This window comes from Lepisosteus platostomus, chromosome 8, assembly GCF_059453375.1.
Source record: "Lepisosteus platostomus isolate fLepPlt1 chromosome 8, fLepPlt1.hap1, whole genome shotgun sequence".
Lineage (NCBI taxonomy): Eukaryota > Metazoa > Chordata > Actinopteri > Semionotiformes > Lepisosteidae > Lepisosteus > Lepisosteus platostomus.
In genome coordinates, this window is record NC_142618.1 from 14493810 (window position 1) to 14520775 (window position 26966).

At 43.8% G+C, this 26966-nt stretch overlaps 1 protein-coding gene and 3 non-coding genes across 5 annotated transcripts; 1 reads left to right on the forward strand and 3 right to left on the reverse strand.

The window, feature by feature from the left end:
• Positions 1–329: 329 nt before the first annotated feature.
• trnat-agu (transfer RNA threonine (anticodon AGU)) lies at positions 330–403 on the reverse strand. Its single transcript has one exon. It is a non-coding gene; the product is annotated as a tRNA-Thr (tRNA).
• A 443-nt stretch (positions 404–846) lies between these two features.
• Positions 847–918, reverse strand: trnaa-cgc (transfer RNA alanine (anticodon CGC)). Its single transcript has one exon. It is a non-coding gene; the product is annotated as a tRNA-Ala (tRNA).
• Positions 919–1138: 220 nt separating this feature from the next.
• trnak-uuu (transfer RNA lysine (anticodon UUU)) lies at positions 1139–1211 on the reverse strand. Its single transcript has one exon. It is a non-coding gene; the product is annotated as a tRNA-Lys (tRNA).
• A 6748-nt stretch (positions 1212–7959) lies between these two features.
• mmp17b (matrix metallopeptidase 17b) lies at positions 7960–26187 on the forward strand. 2 transcript variants are annotated; one of them, XM_088642528.1, is made up of 12 exons: positions 7960–8205; positions 12489–13061; positions 13605–13737; positions 14651–14825; positions 15165–15273; positions 15588–15765; positions 17523–17699; positions 18235–18325; positions 20146–20228; positions 22120–22272; positions 22894–23097; positions 23825–26187. In XM_088642528.1, exons 2-12 carry the CDS (start codon positions 12864–12866, stop codon positions 24121–24123), a joined length of 1800 nt encoding a protein of 599 aa, XP_088498654.1. In that variant the 5' UTR covers positions 7960–8205; positions 12489–12863; the 3' UTR covers positions 24124–26187. The 2 variants fall into 2 exon arrangements, with proteins under 2 accessions (XP_088498654.1, XP_088498655.1); XM_088642529.1 differs by having other exon boundaries at positions 12792–13061.
• Positions 26188–26966: the final 779 nt, after the last annotated feature.

The window sequence follows — 26966 nt, forward strand, 5'->3', positions numbered from 1 at the left end:
GTGGAAGCGACTGCACCTTAGTTTCCTGTGACTGAAATCTCTTCTTCCCTGGCATCTCTGGATATAAAGGAACAAGTAATAGGTTTATTCCATGCTGAAAAAAAGAAGAAAGAGAACACAACTTGTGTCACCTTGACACCTGAAGAAGGCTCCACGGCCGAAACGTTGTGTTCTCTTTCTTCTTTTTTTCAGCATGGAATAAACCTATTACTTGTTCCTTTGCAGCCTACGCATGCTGACGCAGCTACCCACCTGAACTATCTCTGGATATAGACGTTTTGAGGGGCATTCTGCTGTTTTCGCACATAAATGTGCCTCCGTGAACGAAAAGGCACCGCTGGGATTCGAACCCAGGATCTCCTGTTTACTAGACAGGCGCTTTAACCAACTAAGCCACGGCGCCAACTCTACTCTTCCTTCCCAGAATTACGTTTTCAGCTTTTCCTTCATATAACGAAACAGTTCACGATGTTGTCGCTGCGCTCTATGTAGATCGTCTCCATGAAAGCTCTTGTAACAGTACAGTGAGGATTCGCGCAGCTCTCAGCTCAGTGCGGAGTCCAGAGGGAGTCTCGCTCGCTGAACGGGTTTTCAAGTAAACCCGGCTGAGAGTCAGCAGGTCAACAGCCGTGACAAGAAAGACGATCTTTCCCTACTTTTCTCCAGATGACGTTGAATTATTTAAAACAAAGCGAATGCATTAGAAGTGCGTTTAAAAGCGCAGGGAAACACCGTAACACCTCCAGAGGGTCTGAATTTCACCGTGTGCAGCGGGCTCCTTAAGGAAACGAGCAAAGGCCTCTTGATCAAGAGAAGTTTTCAATGATTTTGGCAATATAAGGCGCGTGGAGATGCCGGGGATTGAACCCGGGACCTCATACATGCGAAGCATGCGCTCTACCACTGAGCTACATCCCCGATGAAAACCCTAAAACAAAAAATGCCCCAAATAGGGGAGTTTTGTTGTTTGAGGTTTTCAGCCTTCCGCTGCCTTGAATAGCGCTGGTGGATGTGTAGAAAAATGCAACAGATGGTGAAACGTATTTAACATTGAAAATATACACGGTACAACTCGAGAAAGAGAAAGGCCGAAAGACGAAGTATTTTGGATGTATGAAATTGATAAAAGAGAAACACACGCCCGAACAGGGACTTGAACCCTGGACCCTCAGATTAAAAGTCTGATGCTCTACCGACTGAGCTATCCGGGCTCTGAGAGACATAAACTACCGGCAGCGTGCTGGCGAGTCAGGTGTCTCTTCTTGTGGCAAAGCGCAGTCATACTTGACCCGTCTGGAACGACACCCAACTTTACCCAGAAGCGACAGCACCACTCCCAGTAGGATGAGAGAGAAATACAGTGAGACATGGGGAGTCAAGGGGCTCCAAAAGTGTGAGATGTGTTTGACCAGTTTCTGTTAAAATGTCTATACCTTGTGTTGCCCTATTATTTAACAACGTTTTAACTGTGTAACATAGCAGAGGTGCATTATTATTAATAACAGAACCTCTGGTGAGGTTAGCAGACATTACCAAAAGAACTGACCCAGAAACTCTTTTGTAGACTGATCATTCCATCCTGACTGCTTTCATTAAGTTAAATGGGAGCTTGTCCTTTGATTATGTGCCAGCAGCCATATCAACCTGCAACTCACAACTGGCAACCCACTGAAGCTAAGCAGGTGTGAGCCTGGTCAGTACCTGGATGGGAGACCTCCTGGGAAAAACTAAGGTTGCTGCTGGAAGAGGTGTTAGTGGGGCCAGCAGGGGGCGCTCACCCTGTGGTCCACGTGGGTCCTAATGCCCCAGTATAGTGATGGGGACACTATACTGTAAACAGGTGCCGTCCTTCGGATGAGACGTAAAACCGAGGTCCTGACTCTCTGTGGTCATTAAAAATCCCAGGGCGTTTCTCGAAAAGAGTAGGGGTGTAACCCCGGCGTCCTGGCCAAATTTCCCATTGGCCTTAACCAATCATGGCCTCTTAATAATCCCCATCTATGAATTGGCTTCATTACTCTCTCTGCTCTCCTCCCCACTAATAGCTGATGTGTGGTGAGGGTTCTGGCGCACTATGGCTGCCGTTGCATCATCCAGGTGGGGCTGCACATTGGTGGTGGTGGAGGGGAGACCCCATTACCTGTAAAGCGCTTTGAGTGGAGTGTCCAGAAAAGCGCTATATAAGTGTAAGCAATTATTATTATTAAGACCCGTCTTCATGTTGAACACAATAAAAGAGGCAACAGCTGTCCTGGGTTCCTCAGTTCGCAAGTCTGTGGTTCTACTCTGGACCAGGTGTCTATACAGACTCTGCCCTCAATGAGAAGGAGGATGAATTGAGAGACCCCCCTTGACTCCCCATGTGGTGCTGTATTTCTCTCTCATCCTACTGGGAGTGGTGCTGTCGCTTCTGGGTAAAGTTGGGTGTCGTTCCAGACAGGTCACATGACTCATCAGAATGCTGCTGGCAGCACATGAGACTTTTAATCTGAGAGTCCAGGGTTCCAGTCCCATTTGGGTGGTTGTGTTTCTTATACCGTTTGTTAATTTCCATAGTAATTGGTCCTTCACTTTTCTAGCTATACCACATTTATTTTACATTTTCATGAATTCTACAATAGAGCAATCAATGCTGAAGCACTATTTTCAAGAAGGAGTACAGCAAAGCCCAGAGGCTGAATTATTATTACATCCCAAACGTGCTCAGCAAATACAAGATACACATATAACTCTGCTCTGAGACGTCTTGCGCTGATTTCATGATTGTTTCCAATACTGTTGTTTACAATGAATACAATGATTGTTTGAAATAATATTTGCAGCAAAAATTAAAACTACAGTTATAGCATCTACCACATGTTCTCATTTGCATGTATACTTCTGAGTGCCCGTACTAAGATTTGTATTTGAAAAAAGTTTAAATTCCAGGACCGTTTTGCTTACATTTTAACATTTGCACGCAACATCTACTTAATGCAAAATATGTTTACAGTTAGTACGGAAGCAGATGATACCCGTGCATCACAGTGACACATGCTAAGACTTCTGCTTTCTGAAGCATGCTCTTTCAAAGTGTCTGACCAGTGGAATTTCCCATCTCTAAGTCATTACTATCTCATTGTATCAGAACAGATTCTCTATGTTCCTTAAAGGTCTGAATGCGGATTTGTATTTCCTAGGAAACCCTCCGCCTGTGCAGAGAATTTGGGCACTTTCAAATTTCGGACAGTGAAACGCATTCATAGTGCCACTTCCAGGCCACCCCACCCACTCCCACCACAAATGTGGGTCTTTTTTTGTCTGCGACCTCTGCCTTCGACCTTGACCCTGACTGCAGTTATATGTTTTATTTGCACTGCTCATGGCTTTCGTTACTGCTACTGCAATATTCCAAGCAGGGCTGATGATTTCTTGTGCTACATTAACACGGCCAGTACCACAGACAGTCTTTGAAATGTGTAGCTCTTTCTATGGCTTCTTCAGGGTAATGTCTTGTTTCCAGTGGGAATTGTTTCCAGTGAAAAGGAGATATGTTGTCCAAAAGGAGAAATGTTACCATAATGGAACCACATTACCTTGCATTATTGGCTCAGCTACCTGGTTTAAAAATTAAAAAAAAAAGATATACAGCCTCACACAGCGCACAGTGTGCTATTTTCATCCCAAAGACGGACCTCCTCCCCTCCAACAGGATGTACCTACATCTGGAAATGCACTCTTTCTCTGTTTCTATCTCCCTGTGCTTCTTAGTGTAAAATTAATTTTCTGTTAGGTCCAGTCAGTGTGTCTGTACTGTATTAACCCCTCTCTCTCAGTGCAGTGTTAATGTACTGGAGTGTCCAGTCAGTGTGTCTGACCACATACCTTGGATTGGCAATCAGTTCATCTGGGAGTTTTGGTAGTGAACGCACTTTCTATGCCATTAAAAGGAGACTCTGCAATATCACCCCTTCACAAAACCCATTGCCCCATATGGCAGTGAAGTGCAGGGTCCAAACAGGACAACACCCCATTGAGCCCCACACTCAGAGTTCGGTAAAAACATTCTCCAAGTTCAGAAAAACAAAAAACACTTAACAACACATGCAGTGCCAAACTAAGCAATAACAATTGTTAATTAATATACAGAAGAGAGCAAAAATGTATTGACTAGACCTATGAAACAGTGACCTACCACCATAAGACCCTGCTGAGTCAAGAACTGAGGCCAGAAAAGAGCCCTCTTCTCCAGCAGGTCCTGAAGCCACACTGATACCAGCCAGCTTCAGGACAGCGCAACTGCCAGAGCTCAAATCAGTGTCAACCAAATTACTGCACAAGCTGAGCAACACTACCCCACTGACATCTTCTGCCAGCTGAGACCAGCAGAGACAGAGCTGCACTGCAAGAACTCCTCTGGGATTAGACAAACCTTCATTCATCCCTTTTGTAACTGCTTTATCCAATTCAGGAATAGAACAAATCTTATCGCAGAATTCCCATACCTGCCAGAGTCAGAATGGTTTCCGATCCTATGGATATTTCTAATCTTTCACTTTTCCAATCTTCCATTCCCATGTGTTATAAGAAAACCAGAGCCAAAGAAAAATACTAAGACCCGTTTTAATGATTACAAACCTGCAGTGGTCACATCTGCTCACATCTATAAACTGCTTTGAAAGGCTGGTCATGAGGCTTATTAACACAATGGTACCTGAGTGCTTAGAAGTCCTGCAGTTTGCATACTGGCGTAACAGGTCCACTGACGACGCTCTTTCCCTGGCTCTTCACACTGCCCTGACTCATCTGGATAATAAAGACACATATGCCGGAAATCTGTTCATTGATTACAGCTCTGCATTTAAGACTATAGTTCCATCCAGACTAGTCAGTAAGCTTAATGATGTGGGCATCAGTACCTCTCTCTGCAGCTGGATTCTGGATTTCCTGACTGGCAGACCACACACTGTGAGAGTCGATGGAAGGCTTTCTTCCACGCTGACCATCAACATACAGTAGGTGCTCCTCAGGGCTGTGTGTTTAGCCCCGTGCTGTTTTCCTTGTTTACCCATGATTGTGTGGCCAGACACAGCTCCAATTCCATCTACAAATATGTAGATGACATGACCATCACCAGTAATGATGAGTTGTCCTTCAGGGATGAGTTCAGGAACCTGGTGGAGTGGTGCTGTGACAATAACCTCTCTCTTAACGTCAGCAAAACCAAGGAGCTGGTTGTCCATTTTAGAAAGCAGGGTGGGGACCACAGGCCTATTCACATCAATGGGGTGGCTGTAAAGATGGTTAGCTGCTTCAAGTTCCTGGTTACCTTCATCAGTAATGATTTAACATGGTTCCAGCATGTAACTGAAGCTATAAAGAAGGCACAGCAGCTCCTTTAGTTACTCAGACAGTTGAAACAATGTGGTCTGTCTTCAACTACATTTTACAGGTGCGCTATTGAGAGTGTGCTCACGTGTGGTATTACAGTGTGGTTTCTCAGCAGCTCGTTGTCTGACTGAAAGGCTTTATGGGTGGTGATCAGATCAGCCCAGTCCATCATTGGATTATAGCTCCCCCTCTATTGTCGACATTTTTACAGCTCGCTGTCTCAGGAAGGCTGGAAGTATCTCTAAGGATACCACTTTTCTCTCCCCTTCTCTCTGGTAAGCATTATAGGCACATAAAGGCACGTACCTCCGGATTCAGAGACAATTTGTTAGAATTTCAAACTGTCAGATTACTGAGCTCTACCCCACCACCGATGTTTTTTTTCTTTTTCACACTCCTTGTGCTGACTTGTATTTAAGTTGGATGTTATTAAACTTTATTGTTGTTGCTGCTGCTGTTCTGTGTTTATGTTTTTGGTGTTTCCTTAATATCTTTGTATTGGTTCATGCATGCAAATAAGCATTTCATTGCACCAGGGAAACTGAACTGTATATCACTGGCAAATTCTCTGTTATCTCCTGTCTCTCACTGTGTCTCCTCTCCTGTTGTGTGTTTATTACTGAAGGAATCTCTATGATCTCCTCTCTCTCACTGTGTCTCCTGTCCTGTTATGTGTTTATTGCTGTGGGGTTCTCTGTTTCCTCTTCCTTATTAAACCCAAGCTGTTTTGTAGGTGAGAATTTTTTTCTGAGTCATGACTACGTGACAATGAGTGCTTCTGAAAGGGCAGTAAAGTCTGTGAGTCAGTCCTTGTCAGAACAATAGCCTGGTTTGATAGATGGACTCCATTATTCGTTCTGTTTTATTCTAAAGCTGGATCCATTGTGGTCACTTGAGAGACAGAGGCTCACTGTCTCTGTGACACAGAAAGGAGGTTTGTGTGTTTCAGAGTGTGAGAGCAACTCACATTTTAGATGTGCTGTGACCTTGTGTTGTCTGAGGAAATTATAATTGCTGTGGGAGAATATCTAAATTTGAAGTGATGAATTTTAAAAGACACATTATGATTTAGTTGTTTTCCCCCACATTTGTCTGACTGTTCTGGTTTAGTTTGTTTACTGTTTATTTCAGAGCCATAGTACTCTGTTACTGTTGCTAATTCACAAAATCGTATGTTATTTCTAAAGCACATGAAATGATCGTTATGTCATAGATACTACAGAGCCATTCTTAGTAAAAGAACTAAAGCAGGAGACTCAGAATATCCATGTGTATCCAGACTTAAAATGCAGTTTAAACTGAAAGAAAAGGTTAAGGATCGGGATTGTAAAAGAGGATGAAATACTTCAGTGCTTTTGAAAACAGAAACTGTGGGGAAGAACATGTGAAACAGAGTGAGATCAAGAAGCACGTCTTTACAAAAAGGGTGGTGGGGGTGTGGAACAAGCTGCCCTGCTATGTTGTTGAAGCCGTATTAGCTACTTTCAAAATACAACTGGAAAAGATCCTCCAATCAGGAGGCACCTCTTTACACAAAGGTTGGTGGGAGCAGGGGACAAGTTATCCAGTGATGTTGTTGGACCTGATATATCCTGTCTTTGAGTCAACAAATGATGGGATGTGATTCTCAGATCAGTTAACCTTCACCAACCAAACAGGCAAGATTAGATGAATCAGTTTGGAATCTTTCTTCTATTCCTTATGTGATCCTGTTCAGATTCCCTTGCTTACATTGCCGGTAATGTCTTTTTATGCTCTTTGTCCCCTGAGGAATGAACAAACGTCCGTTTGCTTCAGCGGGATCCCAATTTGAGTGCATGAACACCTGTCAGTCGACACACTTCACTGACATTGACACTGCGCAGGCATGCTCACACACTCCAACTGAGGGAGGGGCCCACAGCGAGGGGCAGAGAGGGAGGAAGGGGGCAGGAGACAGAAAAGAAGGGAGATGCAAGAATGACTGAAGCTGGGAAAAGGAGGGAGAGAAACACAGTTTGATATAGAGACGACTGGGGAAGCCTGACAGGAAAGGTATTAAGAGACACAGTGAGAGGAAGAAAAACGACAAAGATAAAGAAAGAGAAAGAAATTGGTGAATGTTTTTACACTGCACTGAGAGAGAGGGGTTAATACAGTACAGACACACTGACTGGACACTCCAGTACATTAACACTGCACTGAGAGAGAGGGGTTAATACAGTACAGGCACACTGACTGGACACTCCAGTACATTAACACTGCACTGAGAGAGAGGGGTTAATACAGTACAGACACACTGACTGGACACTACAGTACATCAACACTGCACTGAGAGAGAGGGGTTAATACAGTCCAGACACACTGACTGGACACTCCAGTACATTAACACTGCACTGAGAGAGAGGGGTTAATACAGTACAGACACACTGACTGGACACTCCAGTACATTAACACTGCTCTGAGAGAGAGGGGTCAATACAGTACAGACACACTGACTGGACACTCCAGTACATTAACACTGCACTGAGAGAGAGGGGTTAATACAGTCCAGACACACTGACTGGACACTACAGTACATCAACACTGCACTGAGAGAGAGGGGTTAATACAGTCCAGACACACTGACTGGACACTCCAGTACATTAACACTGCACTGAGAGGGAGTGAATGCAGTGTTGTATGTGGGACAGAGAGTGAGAGAGAGTTAACACAGTGCTGACTGTGGGAGAGAGTAAGAGAGAGGTGGGGTAGAGAGGCAGGGGGAGGGATAAGTGGACACATATCTGCTATTGAGGGCCACAGAGGCAGCTGTTTCCTAAGAGCTAAAGACAGAGGCAAAAAGAAGGAGACAAGGTAAGAGATTACAATATTTAACAATCCTGTTTTCCCTGAGACTGTGTAACTTAATCAATCATCTGTCTCTCTCACTCAATGTGTACTATCACTGTTCTTTCTCCTACTCAAGAACACAGAGATGCTGTCCAGACAGATTGTGCTAGAAAGAGAAACAGGGGAGAAAGGCGTAGACTGGTTTGTGTGTCACTGTGGGTCAGTGTACACAGGACTGTCTATCAGTGAGTTGTCTGTTAGTGACAGGTAGATTGTTCTTAGGTGGGTTGCATGTGCTGGGCTCAGTAGGTTGTCTATTGGTGGGTTGTGTGTTGGTGTTCAATAGGTGATCTTTACTTGTGCTTTATGTTGGTGTTCATGCCAGGTTGTCAATACAAACTTCTCTGGTGCTGTAATAATAATAATAATAAGTGCACACTGTCACATAGATACTATGTAGTATGTCTAATTTGAAGGATTTAAGTTACAATAATAATTCAGCTGGAGAGGTATCATAAAATTTGAAATCATGCAGTTCAAGTTTATTCTGTTGCTGCTGAGGTTACAGGCTGCTAAACCCAGAGGATCAAATAGCATCTTCTAGTTACCTCTGCAGTTCTTGAACTGCTTTGTAAATCGCTACAAATCAACCCACAGAATCACAGTGCTGAAAGCACAGGATTCCCAGACTGCAGCAAGAGGAAGAGAGACGAGGTCTGCCAGGTGAGAGGACCTCGTTCTCGTCGGTCTCTGAGACCAGGGGTAATCTGAACCTTGTTTTAGAGAGCTGACCATCCTTTATTTGAGGAAATTCCAGTTTCTTTATTATGGAATCCTGGAGCTAAAGAGTTTTATCTTTAATCACATTACCTACTGTAATGATACTGTAGATTCTCATTTGGTTTTGGGTGTCCAGGTTATAGGAAGGGAGATTTATTGCTGGCCTATATGCTGTCTATTTAGAGTGCAGTGTACTTGTCCTGTTCACTTGTTGAGGAATTTAGATTATTAGCAGTCTTGTTTGTTTAGGTCTGTGGATTGTAGCTGTGTAAGGCTCCTTGTTCTGTACATAGAGTGACTTTAGTAGGTTATATGTGTGTAATAGATGTAGATGTTTTTTGGGGGTTTGTCATTTTGTTTAGTGTCATTGTCTCGTTAATTAATAATTAATTTATTTGTACTAATCTGCCTCTGATGTACTGTATTACTATTTTCTCACATGCCAGAACTCATATCCTTCAAATTAGACATACTGCTCAGCAACTCTGTGACAGTATTCACTTTAATTATTATTATTAGTATCAGGTTCAGTTCTGGACCTGGGGTGCTATCTGTGTGGCGTTTGTATGCCCTAAATTATAAGAATTCTCCTGTCTCTGGACCGTCAGGTATTTCTGTGTACAGTTTCTATGGCCGGGCTGCGGTCAGTAAGCCTGTCCTCTCTGAACAGTCAGGTCTCTCTGTGTCCAGTTTCTGTGTCCAGGCTGTGGCCAGTAAGCCTGTGTTTCATCAGAGCCTGTTTCTCTTTGCTGTCTCTTACCCTGGTCCGATACTCCACTAGTGTGTATTGTCTTATTAGGCTCCTGAAGCATTCAAGTTTTTGTGTATGTGTGTATGCCCCGGTGGGTGAGATTGTGTTGCTGGATTTGTGCTGTGGTTTGGCTGCCTTTGATTTGCGTGGTGGGCACAGAGCAGGGAGGCAGACAAGATGTAGCTGAAGTTCCATTGAGAATATTCTGTATGAGACAAACATTCCCACTGCCGCCGGGACACATGGGAAGACATCCTGAAAGATGAAACAGCCAGAACTTGGACTGAAACCTCACAAGGAGTGGGGGAGAGGGAGAGTGGGAGGAGGGAGTCATTGCGCTTTTTGAATAATGAAATTTGCTGGGGTGACATGAGGGACAGGGAGGGTGGGAGAGGATGGGGGCGGACAGAGTACATTAGTACAATTAGCTGGGGTCAGTTCTTGAAGCAGAGACATATGGAGGGAGAGAGGAGGGCTGCCATAATGGAATTAGGGAAGTCGGTGACTTCAGGGCGAGGACAGAGGAAGAGAGAGAAGTGGGAAATGTACTGTAAAGTAATTGAATTACTTGGGGTGATCAGCTTTGGGGACACATGGAGGGGGAGGATGTTGAAGAACGACAGGCGAGAGAATGACAGAGGAGTGAAAGAAGAAGGCGACCGAGAGGAGAGGGACAGCGAAGGGGGCTGCGCTGTAATGTGATTACAGGGTCAGAGATAATGCATTCCTTCCTCCAGCGGGTCAGATCAACAGCAGGGGCACTGTCTTCAATCAACACACACTACAGTAACACACACACTGTCTTCAATCAACACACACTGCAGTTACACACACACACTGTCTTCATTCAACACACACTGCAGTAACACACACACTGCCTTCCATCAATACACACTACAGTAACACACACACTGTCTTCATTCAACTCATACTACAGTAACACACACACTGTCTTCAATCAACACACACTGCAGTAACACACCCACACAGTCTTCAATCAACACACACTGCAGTAACACACACACTGTCTTCCATCAATACACACTACAGTAACACACACTGTCTTCATTCAACTCATACTGCAGTAACACACACACTGTCTTCAATCAACACACACTGCAGTAACACACCCACACAGTCTTCAATCAACACACACTGCAGTAACACACACACTGTCTTCCATCAATACACACTACAGTAACACACACTGTCTTCATTCAACTCATACTGCAGTAACACACACACTGTCTTCAATCAACACACACTGCAGTAACACACACACACTGTCTTCAATCAACACACTACAGTAACACACACACTGTCTTCAATCAACACACACTGGAGTAACACACACACACTGTCTTCATTCAACACACACTACAGTAACACACACACACTGCCTTCCATCAATACACACTACAGTAACACACACTGTCTTCATTCAACTCATACTGCAGTAACACACACACTGTCTTCAATCAACACACACTGCAGTAACAGACCCACACAGTCTTCAATCAATACACACTGCAGTAACAGATACAAACTGTTTTCAATCAACACACACTGCAGTAATACACACACTGTCTTCAATCAACACACACTGCAGTAACAGACCCACACAGTCTTCAATCAATACACACTGCAGTAACAGATACAAACTGTTTTCAATCAACACACACTGCAGTAACACACACACTGTCTTCCATGAATACACACTACAGTAACACACACACACTGTCTTCATCAAGACATACTGCAGTAACAGACACACAATGTCTTCAATCAACACACTACAGTACCACACACAGTCTTTAATCAATACACACTGCAGTAACAGATACAAACTGTCTTCAATCAACACATACTGCAGTAACACACACACACACAGTCATCAATCAATACACACTACAGTAACACACACACTGTCTTAAATCAACACACAGGGCATTGCTCAGAAAAGTATGAATGCTACCCCTGCGTCCTGGCCAAATGTTCCTATTGGCTTTTATCAATCATGGCCTCCGCATAATCCCCGTCTCCAAATTGGCTTCATTATTCTGTTCTCCACTGAGAGCTGGTGTGTGGTGGGAGTACTGGTGCACTATGGCTGCTGTCACATCATCCAGGTGGGGCTGCATATTGGTGGTGGTGGAGGGGAGTCCCCATTACCTGTAAAGCGCTTTGAGTGGAGTGTCCAGAAAAGCGCTATATAAGTGTAAAGAATTACTTGTTATTATTATTATTGTTATTATTATTAATTATGATTATCAACACATATTGTCTTCAATCAACACACACTGCAGTACCACACACACTGGATTTAATCAACACACACTGTAATAACACACACACCATTAAAACACACATATCAAGGTACAACACATACTGCAGCATACACACCGACCCACTGACATACAGTATAGACAGCTACTGCGGCACTCCGACTAGCCCACTGTTGTAAAGACTGACACACTGGCACTCTGACTGACCCACTGATATCAAGACTGACACGATGGCTCTCTGAATGACAAGGCACTGTGCCCAGAGAAGAGCCCCCTCAGCCAGCCGGTCCTTGAACCACACTGACATCAACATCCTCCAGACAGCACAAAACTGAGTCAACCAAACCACAGCACAAGCTGAGCAACACTACCCCACTCACATCTTCTGCCAGCAGGGAGAAGCAGAAACTGCCCTGCTGCACTGCAAGACATTCAGTGTGTCTGTACTCTATTGAGCCCTCTCTCTTTGTTCCATGTCCATTGTTTCACAGAGTCAACAAATCAATCCCACAGTGGTGAAGAAGAAGACGAAACTACTATTGTTAACTGAGGACCTCTTGCTTGGCTGCTGACCTTGAAAGATTAAAAGAGAGAAAGAAATGTATTAATGGTAGATGAAAAGGGAAGAGAGATGGGTTAGTTAAAAGGATAGTGTGTCTGCTATATCACATATGAAACTAGCATATGGTGAACAGAACCTGTTTCAGTGCACCTTCTTACCATAGCAGCCAATCAATCAATCAATCAATCAATCAATCGGCACTGACTTACACCTGTACTGCTGGGCTCCGAAGGATCAGAGCACCAGAGGGCCAACGCAACTCCCGCGTTCCCAAGCACTGAGACTGGACATCCGCTCTGCGGGAATGAGGAATCGCCGGTCGGCACCTGGAGCACCAGGGGTCCGCATGCAGCCCCGGAGAGAGGCGTGGGGATGGGCCGGGCTCCGTCCGCACAGCCTGCTGTCCGTCTGCCTGTCCGTCTGCGCTGCCCGGTGCCTGTCGGAGGCGGCCCCCACTGTCCCGACGACGCCCCCTGTGGCCGACGAGGGCACAGCACTGGTGGTGAGTCTCCGAGAAGAGGGAGGCAGGGAGCCTGTCGCCCATACTGTCCCAACACACTCAGGGGTGTCGCCATCAGTCAGAATAAGCACCCTGGCCATTTAACCACACTGAAATCCACCGTGAATAGCTGTTTAAGATTTCCTGAGCACCTGTTCATCCCAGCAAGGGGCAGTGAAGGCGTTTTGGTGAATTAAGAGATTAATGAAGAGACTTAGACGGCAACAAAGGTTTAATTTATTGTAAACCTACATACCTCAGTGTGTGGATATGATTGTCTCACTGTCTGTCTGAAACAATCAGGGCTTCTGGAAATCAGGTAGCAACATCAATTTAACAAAACGTAATGTTCATTTTTTAACTCCAGGTTGAGGGGATTTACTAAATCTGTCTGATCTTGTTGTCACCACTCAATTTGGAGGTCATGGGACGAAAACAGCCAGCTGTGTGGCTCTCTGTACTCCTTTGTCTCTCTATTTGCTCAGCTTCCTCAGGGATGCTCTCCTGTGTGTTAATTGACTGATGGCTCTGCCCCTCCTTGCACAGGATTGGCTGACGCTTTATGGATACCTCCCGCCCCCGGACCCTGCTACTGGCCACCTGCAGACCTGGGAAGCTGTCACTCAAGCAGTCAAAGCCATGCAGCGATTTGCAGGCCTTCCAGAGACTGGGGTGATAGGTAGGAGTGCAACAAAACTACAGCCCCCATCAGGCACTGCTGCCGTGTGGCTCCTACAGGAACCTGATTGTGCAAGGATACCACTAGTGACCTGGAGCTGCCCCATGCAGTTATGAGTCTGTACAAACTGTGCCGTGTGAAAAGTGCTGTGTTTTAGAAACGATCACACAGAATCTTTTTGTCTTTTCAATATTAATTTAAGAATGTAGAGCATCTTCCTGAAAACCTGTATCATTCGAAGAGTATCGTTTTTGTATCCACCGTAATGATGAAATAATAATAATAAGAAGAACGAGAAGAAGGAGAGTTATATTCTGTATAATGCCTTCAAAATCAATCCTCTCAAAATTCTTTGCAACACAAAAATAGCACATTCACAATTCATTATAAAATAAGTACATAAGACAAGTTACAGACGGGATATGTCAATTGGGCCCCCTCTCATCTGTTTGGTAGTTAATTGGTCTAATCAAGCAGTTTGTTAAAGTCCAAAGCATCAGATCAAACTCTATGGTTGGGAAGCTTGTTCCATACTCCCACATCCTTTTGTGAAAAGTGTCTCTTTTTCTAAGTTGTAAATATATGTCGATGTTATTTGCACCTGTGTCCTCTGGTCTGTGTTTCTCTCTTGATACCTAAGAAATCTGTTGATTTTGTTGACTTTGTCAATGCTATTGAGGATTTTAAATGAGTTATCTCTCCTCATAGTCTTCTTTGTTCATAACTCAGAGGGGGCTTGATACATGTTTTCCAGAACAATATTTTACATAAACATATTTTAGAATCAATGTTTGTAAGGGGGCTCTGTAGCTGATTCTCTGTCTTTATATCCTTTCTTTTGTCTATAAGTCTGATCCCACCACAGATCTGTCACAATCTCTCCAGTTCTCCTGTCCTTCTCTCTGACTCGCAGATGAAGAAACATTAACCCTGATGAGCACCCCTCGCTGTTCTCTTCCTGATGACCAAGGGGAGCCCCAGCCAACCCCTCAATCTTCCACTTTCTCCCAACATGCGCAACAGCACCCTCAAAGACAGAGGAGAGACACTGCAGAATGGACAAAGTCACACAAGAACATATCCTGGAGGTACTGTGTACTTTCTCTCTCAGTACAGTGTTAATGTACTGGAGTGTCCAGTCAGTGTGTCGACTGTATTAACCCCTCTCTCTCAGTGCAGTGTTAATGTACTGGAGTGTCCAGTGTTTCTGTACTGTATTAACCCCTCTCTCTCAGTGCAGTGTTAATGTACTGGAGTGTCCAGTCAGTGTGTCTGGACTGTATTAACCACTCTCTCTCAGTGCAGTGTTATTGTACTGGAGTGGCCAGTCAGTGTGTCTGGACTGTATTAACCCCTCTCTCTCAGTGCAGTATTAATGTACTGCAGTGTCCAGTCAGTGTGTCCATACTTACCTCTCTCTTTCTCAGGGTGCGATCATACCCTTCCCACTCTTCCCTGTCCCGTGAGATGATTCGCTCTCTGCTGTTCTATGCCCTGAGGGTGTGGGCAGAGCCAACCCCACTGGAGTTCCATGAGGTTTGATTCATTATATTATACTCATGCTTTTTTTCAGCCAGTGTTAATGAAATATCAGCAAACATCATGGATGATATCTGGACTTATTTTTAATTTATCATTTAACATATAAACTGTCAATAGATTAGAATGTGCAGTATTTGGAGTAGAGTCAGTAGCAGTAATAGACAAAGTAATAAAAGTAGTTCTTGTAACAGTATCACAAAGAAATCAGTAGCAGCAGTGCCAGCAGTAGTAGTTTCAGATGCTGTAGAAGTAACATCAATGTAATCGAGTATTATATAGTACCAATAGTCTTGCTTTCTGTTAATGAGGTGGGTGTGACTGGGGAGGCGGAGCTCCAGGTGGACTTCCTGCAGGGTTCCCATGGAGACAGCTTCCCATTTGATGGGCCAGGGGGAGCAGTTGGCCACGCCTTCTTCCCCTCTGACCCCCAGAGGGCGGGGACAGTGCACCTAGACTCTCAGGAGGACTGGACCTTCAGAGCTTCAGGTACAAGCAAACAGCACTGCCCCGCAACAGAGACTGGTGGAGCACAGCACAGTGCTGTACACCTCTGTAGGATATAATCTTTTGCTTCATCTCCTGTCCAGGTGACAGAGGACCTTTGCACTGCCGGCTGCTGCTTCTCTTCTGTGCTGTTGTTAAACACAGTTGTCGTTTGTTATAAATTATTGCTTTTTTCATAATCATCGTCGTCAGTATCTTGTTTTTGTTTGCATACTTTTATTTTCTTTCTGTGGTCCTTTTGGAAGAGGTCAGCTTTTTCTACATTGTTATTTTGTGTGGCTGCATCCTGACTTGGCCATCTGGGACCTCTCTTCATCATCATCAGAAGTAAAAAATGTACAGTTTAATTCTGGTACTCTCCTGCCTAGCTCAGTACAATACTGTCTGAGGAGAAACACAGCAGAGATCAGTCAATACTTCCTGAACAGGTGTAATACAAACATACACCGACCCTGTAATACATGGCGACACTGCAATAATCCTGTAGCATGATGCAAGACACCCTGATACTGGTAAGTCCAGAAAGCCACTCTCTGATAGACCAGAGAAATATGAGACAGTGCAGAAGACTAAGCTACAGATGCTGTCACCTAGAAGGCAGATCAAAACTTACACAAGCAGAAAGTCCCCACAGTCCTCTCCAGCATACCGCTTTCAGTGCTGCACCTGCAAAACAAAGGATTGTTAGGTGGCAGCTGTGTTGCATTAGATGTTACCATTTAATCAGTTTTTTTCTTTGTTTAATGTTCATTTTTTTGAAAATATAACAGATTTTATAATTTATATACACATACAACATGTTACCAAGTTAAGAATTCCATTAAGTGATATCCCCAATTATCCATTCATCAACTATTACCACAGATCTTGCGGGCTGCCTTCATCTAGATGCAATTATTTTCACCACTGTTTTGCAAGTGATAATTACATTTCTAGTATGTATTTTTTTAATTCATGATAAAAACATTATTTAAAAAACATTAAAGGTGCATACCTTTACAACAGTGGTATTTACAGCAAATTGCAATATAAACAATTTAAATATATTGTTGTAAATATAGTGCAGACGTCTAGAAATGAGCACTTGTATCAGCTACATTGCAACACAATACACAAAGTCATTCAAATCATTACACAAAACATTTATTGTAATCTGACTTTCTGTTTTGTATGTTATTTACTTTTTAATATGTTATGCTTTTAAAGACACTATGAATAACATTTTTAAAATTAAAAATAAAATGATCTTTTTTTTCTAATTGCTATTTACACACAATTACTTTTAATTATATCAATACTACATGCAGGGCATAGTTAAAAAAACAATAATTCTATTATTGTTGTATCGTATCGTAACATATCTCATTTGGAGTTGTGGTGGCAATGTGGTAACCACCTCCTGCCTCAACGATGTAATCATTGTAATTGTTTGTCATAATAAGTGCAGGAAAACACTTATGGGTCAATAAACATTGTGTACAGATTTGTCTGACAACCACACAAGGTTGCGGTACTTTAAGGATTCACCGCACCACCTGGCAGTTTTACAGAATAGTGTAGTCCGGCATCAGATTATCAGATCATTATCAAAATTAAAAAGCGATGCCTCACTTGTGTCTGTGACACTGTGGTGCTTGTGGCGGTATACCTACTGACACCTCACGCGTTCTCGGTAGCTCACACAGTGCAAAACATTGCAATGCAGAGGAACAACATTTAGTTACAGTTTGTTTCCCCAGAATCTCAGGGGACTGACCTGTTCACCGTGGCGGTGCATGAGTTTGGCCACGCTCTTGGGCTCTCCCATTCGTCTGCACGCCGGTCAATCATGCGGCCATACTACCAAGGCCCGGTTGGTGACCCACTGCAATATCAGTTGAGCCCGGAGGACAGAAGAGAAATCTTAAGGCTATATGGTAAATTAAATCATATAATGAATACATTATATACAGTGCAGTGAACTCTGGACATAGTGGACACATACCACCAGTGCACACTGGACATAGGGAACACATACTGTCTGTAAAGACAGAGTAGAGGTTTCTATTATTAATTAAGCTGTTGCATTTGTCCAAAGTGGGTTACATTTGTAGCCATACAGACCTTGGGGAATCTTACTGAGGAAAACTCACTTAGATACTCTTGGGGTACAGGGACAGTAACCCAATTGGAATTCCATCCCCCAACGTAGCCATCAGAAGACCGGAGCCCTTCCTAGTATTCCACTCTGCTGGAATAGAGTGGCTCCAGTCATGGAAAGCACATTCACCCCAGGGGACAGTCATCTGTCTGCATCTAGGCTAACACCACACATTCTTAACCTCTTTTTGCGCACCCTATCTCTATACACAGAAACTGACTGAAAGACATTACAGAGAGTGCAGCGATGGCACACAAAGTACCCATGTCTCTTCCATCATGGTAATGCCATGTGCTCTCTGTGTGCCTCAGGAAAGAGGGAGCATCTCCTGAGCTCAGAGTCTCCCAGTCTGGTGATCCCAACAGCCCTGACCCGCCCACCTCTCCATCGGCACACAGCCAGGTAATAATTGTTTCCATGATTCCCTGCTTTCAACCCCTCCTCCCCTAAACCGCTCATAAGATCACAAGAACGTTGCTGTAAGAGAAGCGGGCATCCAAAAATCTCATCCACCGATTACTTGAAAGAAGCCAGGGTATCAGCTCCGGCAATATGGCTGGGAAATACGTTCCACACTGCATCAGGTTCTCTTGCAATCTTCTTTGTTCAAGAATAAAGTGATTCAGTTCCTTCAGCCAGTCAGTGTAGGACAGTCCCTTAAAACTAAAGAGATTAAGTTCCTCCAGCTTGTCAGTGTGGGACACTCCCTTAAGACTAAAGAGTTCAGTTACTTCATACTACCAGTATATTGTGCCTTAAGTTCTGAAGTGTATCTGTTTGACTTCTATGGACTCTCTGGACAAAATCCAGAGCAGTAATATAAAACCTATTAAGTGATTTGCAAAATTGTACACAATATATTAAACGAGGCCTTACTAGTGCCCTACACAATATTAATAAAACATCCTCATATACAAGGACATCAAACATCTTTTTCAACTGCTTCCCTACATTATGTTGAAGATGTAAATGATGAGTCAACATAAACACCTGAGTCTTTTTCTCATATGTAGCCTCTTCTAGCTCAGCATTTACCATTTTGCAAGTATAGGTCAAGCTATGTTGTATCTAGTTACATGTATGGTAATACAGCTATCTTAATTATATTGGAATGTGGTTAAATTGCACAGAGCTTGATCAAAGTCAGTTTTTCCCCCTAAAACATTTGTCTGGACAATTTTCGGACTTATTCATATCTGACCATTGTAAGCAACACGTACACATTTGTATTGAACACATAATAGTATTTACTGTACTTTAGGTGGGTCGCTGCGTCAGCATGCGTAGGCTGCAAAGGAACAAGTAATAGGATTATTCCACACCTATGACACACCTGAAGAAGGCTCCATGGCAGAAACGTTGTGTTTTCTTATTTTTTTTCAACATGGAATAAACCTATTACTTGTTCCTTTACATTATTATATGAATGTGCTGCATTAGACATTAACACTAAAACAATGTCAAGTACAATTTTTCAAGTTATAGGCTAGATATCTCCCTCATACTCCAGACTTCTGCTTGATCAGATACCCCTTCTTCTCTATTGTCCATTTTAAAACGTTTTTTTTTTTGTATTCTGCACTTGTCTACCGTAACCATCTTCTGCCAGGTCTTTTTGTATTCTTGCATTGTATCTAATTCTTTGTGAAATTCTTTGGCTGTGTCCTCAGTGCGTGGCAATCCTTGTGTTTTTAAATTTTCTGTAACGATGACTCGTTTACTCACTATACCCATATCTTCTGCTCCCTAACAAAGTCCTTCTTCATTATTTTCTATCCTTGGTGCCTGTTCTCTATTAGTTGTAACCTATTCCCTGGTAAATGATCTCTATGAACTATTCCATACTATCATGCACTAGTCCCTGTTCCCTATTATCTACTAGTGCCTCCTCATTCCCTACTAGTTGGTCCATATTAACTCCTCACTGTCGATGTTGTAATACAGCTGCACTTCAAATCTCTGCCTCTAGGGGGCTGTGGACCAGCAGTATTCTATGTGTCTTCCAGTGTATCTTTTCCCCACAGATCTTATTCAGGTCATGATCAAGACCCCTAGAGGAGCTGCAGGGAGCTCTTTTCCAGCCCAAGTTTCTGTTCCCTACTCTGTAATGGCTGTGCCTTATTCCCAGAGCCTCTACAGTTTCCCTCACCCCCATGTCTGAGTCTAGTTGATGAGTGTGCCTGTGCGGTACTGCGGAGTTAACCCTTTCCTTCTCTCTCAAGACCCCCTGGTCCTCTGCCGGATCGCTGCTCCTCCGAATTTGATGCTGTAGCCAGCATCCGTGGAGAAACGTTCTTCTTCAAAGGTGGGTGCAATCCACTCAAAGCTCTTCACAGGTAATGAGGACTCCCCACCTCCAATGTAGCCCCCACCTGGATGATGCACCAGTCTGCTCACCTCACATTAACTATCAGAGGGGAGGAGAGAAGAGTGCTGAAGCCAGTACATAGATGGGTATTATTATGAGGCCATGATTGGAAAGGCCAATGAAAGATTTGGCCAGGATACTGGGGTAACACCCCTACTCTTTGTGTTAATGACCACAGAGTATCAGGACCTCGATTTTACATCTCATCCGAAGGACGGCGCCTTATTACAGTGTAGTGTCCCTGTCACTATACTGGGGCATTAGGATCCACACAAACCACAGGGTGAGCGCCCCCTGCTGGTCACACTAACACCTCTTCCAGCAGCAGCCTTAGCTTTCCCAGGAGGTCTGCCATCCAGGTAGTAGCCAGTCTCAATCCAGTTGTGTGTAGGAGCTCCCTCTGTGTCAAACTGTAACACGTCGCAGTTCTGTATTATGTTGGCATGTGTCACAAACTGAACTTCAGCCTATGAATAAGCAAATGATTATTTAATGTGAACAAAAGGACATTATGTGCTATCAGGGAAATTCAGATGACAGGAATGGGAATCTGACATCAGTGCATCCAATGCTGAAGACTAGAATTCCCCTAAAACATTTTCTGTGACGGTGGCATTTTCCAATTTATAGGTACTGCATAGTCCTACACCTGCAAGCCTGTGCAAACTGTGGACTGTGCATCAAGAAGGAGAACAAGACACCATACTGTTATGCATTTGTATTGTTTATGCACTTTCTGCTCCCTAGTGCAACGTGGTTATCTTAATGAAGCTGCACCCACTGTTGTTGGGTTATTACAAAGAAAGAGATGTAGTTCTGAGGACTTCATTCAAGAGAGGAGAAAATGGTGATGCCACATTAACTTCCTGCATCATGCGTGCTTGGTATTACTACATGTTCAAATGCTTAGAGCTGGTATACAACACAGACTACTCCTTGGAATTTGAAGAATTCATAGTAGTCGTTCATGAAAATGACTCCCCACCAGATGCAAAACAGACACCACTCTCCTATAGCGGTAGCATTCGTGGTGTTTAAAATAAAAGGTGGGGAGGAGGTCAGACTTTAATCTCAGTCACTTCTGCTTACCTTCGTATAAATTTCCCACATCTTGGATCGCAGCATCGTTCCTCACCGCTCCTCCAGGAATCCAGGTCTCTAGTCCCGTGGGTTCTGCCTCTGTGAAGTTAAGGGTTTAGATTCGATCCACTTGGGCCAATCTAATTTAAGGACAGTCCCCGTTTTCTTCCATTAGAGATTCCGCTTCTACTCTCCCAGGTGGACAATCGCTACCCTCCGGAGCAAACGGAAACATCCTTTCTCGAATCGATTTAGAAACGCTACCGTCAAACTTGTCGGTTCCCAATATGCCAGCCGAACCTTCATTCGTCTGCTATCTTCAGTGTTCGGAGCTTGAGGATTCTGCTGCCACACTATGGGCTCTCTCATTACCGTCAGGAATTTTGACTAGCAGGTTGTTGTTCGCCTCAGCCAGGTGGGTTACCCCAATAAAGCTCACTGTTCGAATCACGCCTTTTCTCCGTCTTCATTAGGATTTGTCCGAACGAATGAACTCTAGCTTCTTTTAAAGGGAAGGAAAAAAAATTGCCACTTTTGAACCTTGGGAGATGCGATAACTGTAACCTTGCACCACCATGCAGATGATAAAACAAAAATGAAATCCCATGGGGCTGATCCTTTTCAAGTGCTTCAGGAAAACTGCAACGCCGAACAGCAGAAAGAAGAAACAGAATGGGTCACACCCGAAGAGCATTTCTCCTCTGAGAGCCGGGAAAGTAAATTTGCCACTTTTCTGTGCTCTCTTCAGGGCGCTATTTCTGGCGAGTGAGTCAGGGGGGGCACCTGCTCTCTCTGCGGCCGGTTCTGCTGCAGAGGTTCTGGAGGGGGCTGCCGGCCAGACTGGAGTCAGTGCGTGCCGTGCTCGAGAGAGCCAGCGACCACAGCATCATCTTCATCGCAGGTGAGGCTGAGGGCAAGGGTCCCTCCATGTCACTCTGTCACTGCGTCTGCTGTGCTGTGGAAAAGTCATTTTTAATATGTTGTTGCTTCAATCAACATCAGTGCAGTCTTACTTGACTGTAATACAGTCAGTGTGTCTGTACTATATTGACCCCTCTCTCTCAGTGCAGTGTTAATGTACTGTAGTGTCCAGTCAGTGTGTCTGTACTGTATTAACCCCTCTCTCTCAGTGCAGTGTTAATGTACTGGAGTGTCCAGTCAGTGTGTCTGTACTGTATTAACCCCTCTCTCTCGGTGCAGTGTTAATGTACTGGAGTGTCCAGTCAGTGTGTCTGTACTGTATTAACCCCTCTCTCTCAGTGCAGTGTTAATGTACTGGAGTGTCCAGTCAGTGTGTCTGGACTGTATTAACCCCTCTCTCTCAGTGCAGTGTTAATGTACTGTAGTGTCCAGTCAGTGTGTCTGGACTGTATTAACCCCTCTCTCTCAGTGCAGTGTTAATGTACTGTAGTGTCCAGTCAGTGTGTCTGTACTGTATTAACCCCTCTCTCTCAGTGCAGTGTTAATGTACTGTAGTATCCAGTCTGTTTGTAATAATTCCCTCTTTGTTTATTTCTCCTAGGGTCTCAATACTGGCTGTTTAAGGACCTCTCTCTGATCGAGGGGTTTCCCAGGCCCTTGTCTGAGCTCAGCGTGCAGGGAGATTTGCAGTGGGACCCCCAGGCTGGCAGGGTGGTGTGGGGGGAGTGGGAAGAAGCCATGGGAGACCCCTCCTGGAAAGAGCTAATCGAGGGAGGTGTCGATGGAATTACCACGGACGGAGACGGTGAGAGACAGAGAGGGAGCAGGGCAGGGGTCAGAGGTATATGGGAACTTCTAACAGATCCCCCATAACCGGTGGCATAGCAACAAGGATTAGCCAGAGCAACAAAGAACAAAGTGCAGTCCAAGACCTGCACTGCTCCTCCAATGAGTGACCACAGTGACATCAAGACGAGACATACTGCCCCTCCAATCAGAGACCACTGTGACATCAGGAAAGGATGCACTGTTCTATTAATCAAGTTTTTCTTGGACAAACAGAAATTGGCATATATGTAAAATGAATCATTTACACAGGTTACCACAAATGAGAAAATGCATATCAAATGGATTACTTCGTTTTCCTCATCGTCATAAGGATGTGAGGGAAACAGTGGATATTGTGAGGAATTATACTTAAGATGGACCAAAGGAGACACTTCTCTACACAAGGAGAGGTGGTGGTCCGGACCACAGACATACTGTAGAAGCTGGACCCTAAGCTACTAGTTTTCAAACAAGCACATTAGCACATTTCCAACTTTTCATGTCCTTATGTTGTACAAGAACAAGACAAGACAGTTTCAGGAGGGAAGACCAAGAGAAGTTAGGGAAAGAGGCTTATCGAGAGCTGAGGGAGATATGTTGGGTGTGATTTCAAATCTTTATGTACAGTATGTGTTACTTTTGAAGTGCTCTAGTCTGTCTATCGTGTTTGTCTGCATTAAGCCCCGTCTCTCCCTTTCTCTTAGGCTACACCTACGTGTTCAAGGGTCACCTCTATTGGAGGTTCCCCTCTCCAGGCTCCAACCCTGAGCCTGGCTACCCAAGATCAACAGCCTATGATTGGCTGGACTGTCCGGATCCTTCCCTGACCCAGCCTTCTATAGGCCCCTCCTCTCTGGCGCCCCCCAGGGGAAGGCAGGAGTATCGTGAGTGCCTACGGTCACTTGGCTGTCCCTGCATTAGCAAGTCCAGGGGGAGCACTGTGACTGCCCACCTGGGATTGTCTTCCCTGGGACTGTTGATTATGGCCTTAGTGCCTCTCTGACAGGAAGGCCATGTTGGAAGACCATACCTTTCTGAGGCACAAAGACCAAATACGAAGTCTATGGCATTCTGAGACAGGAAGTCCATGTTGGAGGATGGTGCCATTATGAGACAGGAAGACTGTGTTTGATGATTGTGTCATTCTGAGACAGGAAGACCATGGTGGGTGTCTGTGCATTTTCTCAGACAGGAAGAGTGTGCCGTTCTGAGACTGGAAGACTGTGTTTGAGGACTGTGTCATTCTGAGACTTGAAGACTGCGTTTGAGGATGGTACTATAATGAAAACAGTAATATTGAGAGACACAGGCAGGGTTCTGTGGTGTTGCAGGACTGCATGGCACCAACAGAGAAAGAGACAGAGTAGTAAACGTTCCAATACTGTTACGTAAATCTCAATAAACTGCAGTGCAACCCAAATCCAGTGTAAATAAATACAGAGAGAGGAGACAAAGAGGGCTAGAAGGAAAGTCCTGTGTACACTGTTTCTGGTTTTAACCTGTAGAAGCCTCAATTTAAATGTTATGGTAACTATAGCATTTGCTGTATGGTCTGCCTTGCTGTGAACGTCGCTGTGCTGTTAATGTTGTAAATATCGTACATGTGTAAAAGCTTTTCTCAGCGAGGTCTTTAACAGATCAGGGCACAGGTACAATCTAACCAGGGGATGTGAAATAAAGCAATGTTACAACCGATTCAGGGTTTCCTAATGATTTAAATTCTTCATAGACAGTCAAGCAAGACTGCAGAGCAGGTTTCTGGAACTTCACCCACAAAAGCCTAAAAGACCTGGACCTACAGTATACTGGATGTGAAGACTTCCACCTCGGGGCACTTTGATGCTTAGAAATGGACTTTTCCTTGTCTTATTTACAGGTGGTTAACCAAACTTTCAGCTCCCCCTGAGGACAGGGGACTACCTACTGACTGGAAAATGACTAAACATAAGCATGTAAAGAAATAGTAAACCAGTCAATTGTACCAAAATAGGAGTATTTGTAAGTGCTGAAGAAGCTGAAAAGGGAAATTCATAAAGGTGTAGATAAGACTCAGGAACTGGACAACACATCACACATCACATTGTAATTGTATAGTGTGCTATAGGCATTACTGACACAAAATACCAAACACTGAGCTTGAAGAAGCTACTGTATTTATATAAAAGACACACGTTAAACAAGTAGAATTAAGGAATGTTAAAATTGTATAATGCTCTAGGAGGACCTGATTTAGAATATTCAACAAAAAATATGAATGCTCTGGAATCAGTCCAGAGAAGAGCTGTCAGATACATTCTGGATCCTGAGAGAATGAACTACACTGACAGGCAGAAGGAACTGAATCTCTTCAGTCTTCAGGGAATGAACTTTACTAACAAAAGAAACTGAATTGCGTTAATCCTGAAGAGAGAAGACTACAAGAGGATAAAAGTATTTACAATGCTAAAAGACTGATAAAGTCATCCCATTGGATTTCTTCAGTATGAACAGTGAAACACATCCCAGAGGACATCAAGTGGAAACTACATGTAAGTGCATTTAAAACTGAGAACAGGAGGAACATCTTTACACAAAGGGCCGTGGGAGTGTAGAACAAGTTACCCACCCATGTTGATGAAGCCAGTACCTTAGCTTCCTTCAAGAAATCAAAGTTACAGCAAACAAGATAGACATGGTCTAATGATCCCTCTTGTTTGTAACAATTCTTATGTTCTGAGAAGCACTTCTGTATGCATGTTAACTTGAATTCTCCAGGGCATTTATACACATGCCAAAAATGCTGTGCTAAAGTAAAATTAGATTAAAAAAAACATGTGTTTTTGTGTTAGGTGTATTAAGTTACCTTCACATGGTTGTATATTAGGTAAATACTTTTAAAATCACGTTTAGCATACTATAGTGAGTTTGCTGCCTTTGCAAAAATGCCAATTACTCTTATATTCCAGCCTTAAAATGTGGCCCCCAACCCAATAAGAAAAATATTAAAATTTAGGCAACTTTTTGAGTACCTCACAGATCTGTGAAAATACAGTAACGCTGGATGTAATAAAAGCCTTATTTTCTTTTATTCCTGTGTTTATTCCCCCTTGTGGTCAGAGTGGAGTTCAGCCAGGACACAGCAGTTAACACACCTACTGTCAGTGGGATCGTTACTGACCAAATAACCTCAGTCTGAGGTCACATCTAAAGGAATACACAGCTTATAGCACACTATCCCTGGCATTACAGAATGGAAATTCTCACGATGACTGTAGATCACCACCTACTTGCCCAGCAGCACAACTGACATCAGCAACCTCGTTTTCACCAGGAGTACGGACCAGGAACAACATGGCATCTCTGTTGTCCTAGAACTACTGCTGCTTCTGCCACTCCCAATGTGGTACTGATCAGGCCCAGCCAGTCCTCTGCGTTTTACTGGGATAGGAACTGCACATTGCTTTTTGCTTAAGTAAGAATTTTCTTTGATTTTTCTTTAGATAGAGCATTACATAAACTAGAAAGTAAACCAGACAGATCACCACCACCCAAAATGTCATAATGGTCTTCCTGTGTTTCTGAACACCACTGCGGGATCCTGGGAGGTCAGCGACTTGAGCAGGGGGTGCCGCAAACACTGGCGAAGCCAGAGCCCAGGAGAAGCAGACAGGGGATTCATCACAATCATGTTTGTTTTTATGTTTTCATGAAGTCTGTTCGAATTCTTACCTGTTTTTCACGTCAGGCTGTGACACTGCAGTGAATGACAGAGTGCAATATGGATTCCCTGAAAGGGAGAATTCATATTGTGGATTAAAACAAGGATATATGGAACACAACCAAGCATACCAGGGGTATTCAATCTTT

Excerpts from the sequence above, each read along its gene's own strand:
- mmp17b (XM_088642528.1), top strand. The coding sequence starts at position 12,864 with ATGAGGAATCGCCGGTCGGCACCTGGAGCACCAGGGGTCCGCATGCAG. Across the intron at positions 13,062-13,604 it reads ACGAGGGCACAGCACTGGTG|GATTGGCTGACGCTTTATGG; the intron begins GTGAGTCTCCGA and ends CTCCTTGCACAG. Across the intron at positions 15,766-17,522 it reads CTGGACCTTCAGAGCTTCAG|AATCTCAGGGGACTGACCTG; the intron begins GTACAAGCAAAC and ends TTGTTTCCCCAG.